Below are 6,166 nucleotides of genomic sequence, written 5' to 3'. Positions count from 1 at the left end.
AAAAAAAAAAAAAAAAAACAAGTGAAAATTAAGTCCTGGCATTTTTTGAGGGGGGCCTTGAGTTGAGATCCACTGGTGTTGATCAGTCCCAGGGAGAGCAGTTTGTTTTAAGGTTGTCAGTATTTCTGAGAGAGATGTTTTGATAATCATGTCCCATATCTTGGAAGTGGTGCTTTTGCTTGACTTCTGAAATTGTTCTGAGTTATTAGGCTACACTGGAGTGTTACACTACACTGCGGTGTCAGAGCGACTCTTGTCCTCCATAACTTGTAATAAAAGTAAATGGGGAGTCTTGTCAGGTGTAAATTCTTTCTTCTGGAAAACTGCTCTTTTTAGGCGACAACTTTGGCTAAAAACTATAGTGCTGTTAGATACATGTACTGTATTGCTTTACATCTGCTTTTACTTGTTCTTGAGATATTTTATGCTCTTGCCTTTGTTTATACAAAGACGATTCAGGACCCTGAAGAGTGAATTTGGCCCTTCTCTCTGCTGAGCAGGTCCCCTTTTTCTAAGTGTTGGATTAGGTTGTTGTTAGATGAAAATAACTTCTTGTGCATGGACTTACCCATTCTTAGCCATTCCACCTGACAACCTCAGTGCTAGGCACTGTAGGTAAAGCGCTAGAGAAAGCATCTTCCAGCTTTGGAGGCATTTCTGATGAACCCTACGGGTGAAATTCTGACCCTGCTGATCCTCAGGCCATAGCTCCCAGCCCTAACCCCACCTCTGTGCAGACCGCAGGGGAACACCGACTGCTTTTTTTCTTCTTCTTTTTCGCAGTAACAAAGGCATGGAGCATCTTTTGAGCATGAAGTGCAAAAATGTGGTCCCAGTCTATGATTTGCTGCTGGAGATGCTGAATGCACATACCCTCAGAGGGCAGAGGAAATCTGCAGTCACAGGCTCTGAATTTGGCCTGTCGGAAGAAAGTGAGACTAGAGATGGGATGTGAAATCTGACCACACAGAAACTGCCTAATGACCTGGAAGAGCAGGTTTGTAGGAAATGGTGGGGGGAAAAAAGAGCACTATTCCATGGCATGCATACATATATGCCTTGTAAGTATATGTATAAAAGCCCTTGAGATCTCTTTATGAAATTCCATTGACCCTCTCTGAGCCCATTTAGATTTGCACACGTGACCTTGGATAAGGCTATGGAGCACCATATGGGTAGTAGGACTCACGCCTTGTTGGTGTTTCGGACATTGCAATTACTTTGCACTTTCCTAATGCCTTCTCAGAAACTTGCAAAGCACCTTATGGACATTCTGCCTCAGAGCAGCCCAGTGAGAACGTTACCCTGTCTCGAAAGATGGGTGTGCTGAGGCAGGGAGAAGCTAAGCGATTAGCTTTTAAGGTCACACAGCAGGTGTGTGGCAGAGCTGGGACTAGATCCAAGGTCACTTGGCTCCCAGTCCCAGCCTAACATCATCTGGAATGTGCAGCTGTGTTACATCACTTGGGAAGGATCTGATCTCTGGGGATGGTTACTGGCAAAAGACTTTGGTGTTTTAGCTAATGAAAAGACCACGTGCAAAACAAATGAGTCTGTTTTGCATCTAAATATGCAACCCTGGAACCCTTCCTCAGGCTTTGTGGAAAGCCATTCAGAATGCATCCGGGACACTTGGCAGATCAGCTTTGGACATGCAGCAACCCATGTATGGTTTTGATGAGATGATCCTGCCCTTTGCACAGTCCTTTTGTGCTTCAAAGTTGAATCTGGCTGCCTGCTCCTGTTCATGAAATGCTGAGCTTGGGAATTCAACATTAACGACCCCTGTTGCAGATTTATAATAACTGAAATATGACGTCATCAATATGTTAGGGACAAAAGTTAATGTTTAATTGTGTGTATTAGGAAAAACAGTGCTGTATAACTTGGTGATCTGGTTCTTGTAAATGCGCTTTCTTGGTCATTTCGCAATCTTCCTTTCACCTGCAGCTTCAGTACAGTTTCCTTGTAGAACATTTTGGGGGCAGGGGGCTCAGATTATGCAGAATATATAACCGTGATGATGGCAGGAGGGAGGGCAAGGCAGGTGAACGGGAGGCTCAGCTAGGATCTGCCTTTATGTACCTGCCTCATTTTGGCTCTTATTTTCGAGAGGAAACTCCATGAAAGTTGCTTTTCTAGGGGTGGCTGACTTTTTGTACCTTCCTCCCTGAATGATGAAAGGACAAATGATGCCTCTGGGATGCTTCATGTATGGCAATTTGCATCTATTTCACTAAATATGTCACTGTATAAAATGCCTGTCTTGTTGATTTTTGCATATATCTAAGATGCACTGAGTCTAAGCACTGATCTCTGCATATATCTAAGATGCATTTCAGCTGCCTATGTGATATTCTGTTTTTATGCTGTAATTGCACTTAATCTTGGAAAGTGACACTGGAGGTTAGCAGACTTGACTATTTCACAATAGCAATTAGTTTTTCATTATGAACTTTTACAGACGAGGTAACTACCTACCAGAGGTACTTACCTAAATCCTAATTTGAAAGTCCCTCTAAGTCAGTGGGCATCCTCTCAAGTGACATCAATGAGATTTGGATTGTGCCCTTAGTGAGGGCAATTGTTCTCTTTATTGACCAGTATCTATGCTGTGAATATTATTGACTTTTGATCTGGATATTTTGAAGCCAAGGATATTGTATTTTATAGGAAAGGTGACCAAAAGTGCTTTCAGTGAGTTAGACTATATTGTCTATTGACTTTTGATCTTGTACTATAGATGACAGTCTGAAATCTTACCAGCTATTTTTTTTTTAAATAAAGGGCACCAATGTATTTTTCTTATATATGTGTAATAGCTACTCCTGCAAAGGGAAAGAAAAAATGCAGCTGCAGTCTTGAATTTATTTGGGCTTACCCAAATTGAAGTTGTACTCAGTACTACATGGACGTGCCTGAACATTTCAAAAGAGAGTCATATTTGGCCTGGTCACCTGCCACACTGCTCTTCTTTTTGTTTCCAACTCTGTGCAACCCTTTATTTCTAAAGCAAATGTTTAACTTGGCTTTTTGCTATAAAAGCAGGCCCTATTCTTAAGCTATCCTACAACAAACTCTTGCAAAAGCGAATTTAGAAGAATCAGTGGTTCTAAAAATGATTTAATCCCCTCTATCCAGGTTCCTTGATTTATTCTGGACATATTTTATATTGAGGTGCTCATCTTGGTATACCATGTTTGTAATTGCTAGCTCTTTTTGCTAGAATAATATAGACAGAGAGGTGATACCATTTCTGGAGTTCTGCTTTCTCTACTTCAATCCAGCCTATTTTGTTTCCTTACCTGTGGCACTGGCAGACATGACAGCAAGATGGGTAGAGTGTATATGTATATGTCTGGTTGGACGTAATAAGGGGTGTGCCTCAAAGATAAGGGGGTTTTGGTTGTAGCTGTGTTTGTCTAAGAACATAGGCAGGCAAGGATCTTTGGGTAGATGTGAGATCTTTTATTAGACCCACTGAGTACTGTAGTTGGAACAGTTCTCTGCAAACTTTCGGGCTTAAGTGCCCTTCTTCAGGCATAGGAGACTGCTGTTGTTCTGAGAGCGCCAAGGACTGAAAGATGCTAGAAGTGTGACAGGAGGTCAGTGAGAACGTAAAGAGGTGGAAATTAGGAAAACAACGGGTAGAGAAGGGAGGGGAGGAGGGGAACGAGGGGGGAAAATTGGGTGAAGGAATGGCAAAGGTAAGCAAGGGAGACTGCTGTAGACTCTCCAAGATAAGAGCACTTCTGTCTAAACCAATTGTTGTATGAAATTTTTTTTTCTATATAAACATGAGCAGATTGTCTGACTCTTACAAAAGAATTAAATTTGTCATGGCCTGTACCCCACAGGTTCTCTTAAAAATACAGCACTGGATTCTAGCCACGGACAGTGTGCGTACGTGAGAGCGAGAGAGAGAGAGAGAGACTGTCTCTGAAGACTGCAGTGCGGGTATTTCAGTTGTAGAAATGACTACAGAGCATGGCAGGGACATTTGGAAAGGCCCATGGACTGATTATGTTAAGCTTACTTATGGAGCCCTGCAGGGGTGGATCTCCACATGCAAGGTGAATGTCATCAGCCCACGTGCCTTTCCCAAGGTCCCTGTAGCGTTCTGCCGTCGCTTCTCCTCACTGTGCTGTTACCTGAATGATGAGCTCAGCAGCCTCACAGCAGTCTGGCACTTCAGACCCTGTGGCTTTTCAGGTGTTTGCACCAGGATTTTAACCACATGTTCAGAATTGGCTAAGCTGTCTTAGCAGCACCATGGCAGGATGCGGGCAAATCTTCCAGCAGAGGCTTGCAGGTCCTGGGGTATGCTGACCTGACACCACCAGCTTCATTCGTGCCTGCAGGGCAGAGGAGTGAGGAAACGTGGGATAAAGTGTGAAGGATGCAACCAAGTTGGGACGGGAAAATAGAGCAATTGGGGCAGACGGGGAAAAAGAGGTGAAATGTCTCATGTCCAAGGGTAAGGGATGCGGTGAAAAGGTGAGGCACATCCTCAGTGCAGGTGTACACCACCATGGTCACGTGACCTGTCATATTAATTAGAGGTTGGAAAACAGACTCTTGTGAGGAAACAGTTTAAATAATTCAGCTAAATCGCCTTTTTTGCCATTTTTAACCCTCTCTTGTTCCACTGATTGTTTTTAATCCAGTTAAATGCTGGCAGCTCTTATGTATCTATTAGAAGTGACGTATCAAAACCTTACTTGTACACAGATTGGGGCTTCGCATTAAGAACACCTTCCTTCAGTAGCACGATGTTCTTGGGTTTCCCCCCGCATGCTCATTTCTAGAAAACGGGCATTTTTAGCTACGTTTGCAGGAGATGTGGCTCGGGATCACTTGAATACCTGCGTAAGCTTCCCTTGCAAGATACTAGGCCAGTTACCCACCACTGGCATCACAGGCTGTTTCAGGGGACCTGCACATGTCAAGAATAAGCCACTCCGCTGCAAACGTGCCTGTCATTTGCACATGCACTAAGCAACTGGAAAGCTTGACCCTCCCCATACATACAGCTGTGAAGCAGGTTTCTGAGCACCCATGGTTGTGCTTCTAAGTGGGACCAAATAAGTTGTTGAAGTCGGCAGGCTCTCCTGCAGCATACTTTACTTTAACACAAGGGTCTTAAGTGTAGCAGCAGTAGTGAGGCCTCATACTATGATTGACACGCACGTAGATTGGGTCAGAAATATACTGTGGTCAAATCTACATGCAAAGGGTGAACATTTGTTCTGCTTCCTTTTTTTTTTTTTTTTAATGACCAAGATTTTGAAATGTGACTCCATTTTTGGGTGGAGATTTGAGCTGCTTAAAGGGATGCGGCCACACTTATACTAGCCTTTCCTGGACCCCTTCCAGGAGCTGAAGTCTAGCAAAGGTGTGAAGGTAAGTGTGACAGACTCTCGCATTGGTGGTGGCGCTAGATGAGAGCACCATTGCAGCTGCTTAAGTTCTTCAGGGATGTGGCTGAAACAGAGGCCAGGTCAGAAAGTCAGTTTGGGGCCTCATTTATTCTTAGTACAGTTGACGATTGTGCTGTTTTTAAGTCGGTCCTTGTCTTGCTCAGGATACGTGGGGCTAGGAGCAGTGGGGAAACTTGTGTTCTTTGTGAGTCCGAAAAGAAGGTGTGCCTACGTTGCTATTACTTTTTACATCTCATTAGTAGCCTGATTCAGCAAAGCACTTAAGCACATTTAAGTGTTTTGCTAAATCGCAACCAGGAATTAGCCTAAAAAAATTATTCGTGCGCAAAACACACAAATAGGTTAAAATGGATACTAGGTATTGTGTGTGTGTGTGTGTATATACTATACTCCCATGAGTCATCTGACAACTGATCAATACGAGAGCTATAATTTATGAAGATCAAGTACTATCTTCTTTTAGGTTATTTTTATGAATGTATGTTAATTGCTAGACAAATAGCTAGGTATTTGCACCTTATCTTTAATGCTTAAAATACTGATGAATCTAATGAATAAATAAAAAATGATGCTTTACTAGTTTAGTGTGGCTCAGTAGATAAAGGTGCAATTTGTGAGCAATCTAAAAACTGTGATTTTTAAATCAAAATTTTCTAGATTAAAATAATGATTCAAATGGAGTACTGTACTCCATGTCATAGCCTCTCAGCTGTACTCTGGAGGTC

General features: G+C 42.7%; 1 protein-coding gene across 2 annotated transcripts in view; it reads left to right on the top strand.

Annotated features, from left to right (window-relative positions):
• ESR2 (estrogen receptor 2) overlaps positions 1–2,980 on the top strand; it is a 79,349-nt gene extending 76,369 nt beyond the window's left edge. The window contains exons 10-11 of one of the 2 annotated variants that reach the window (XM_019518447.1): positions 784–997; positions 2,114–2,980. In XM_019518447.1, coding sequence (XP_019373992.1) covers positions 784–955 — 172 coding nt within the window. In that variant the 3' untranslated portion in view covers positions 956–997; positions 2,114–2,980. Of the gene's footprint in view, positions 1–783 lie in introns of both variants that reach the window. The other variant, XM_019518446.1, reaches the window with a different exon arrangement.
• The last annotated feature ends 3,186 nt before the right edge of the window (positions 2,981–6,166 follow it).

The sequence above is a fragment of the Gavialis gangeticus genome, unplaced genomic scaffold, assembly GCF_001723915.1.
Source record: "Gavialis gangeticus isolate Ggan-Ray unplaced genomic scaffold, GavGan_comp1, whole genome shotgun sequence".
NCBI lineage: Eukaryota > Metazoa > Chordata > Crocodylia > Gavialidae > Gavialis > Gavialis gangeticus.
Note: the sequence above shows the minus strand (reverse complement) of the source record. Positions and strands in the feature narration are given on the sequence as shown.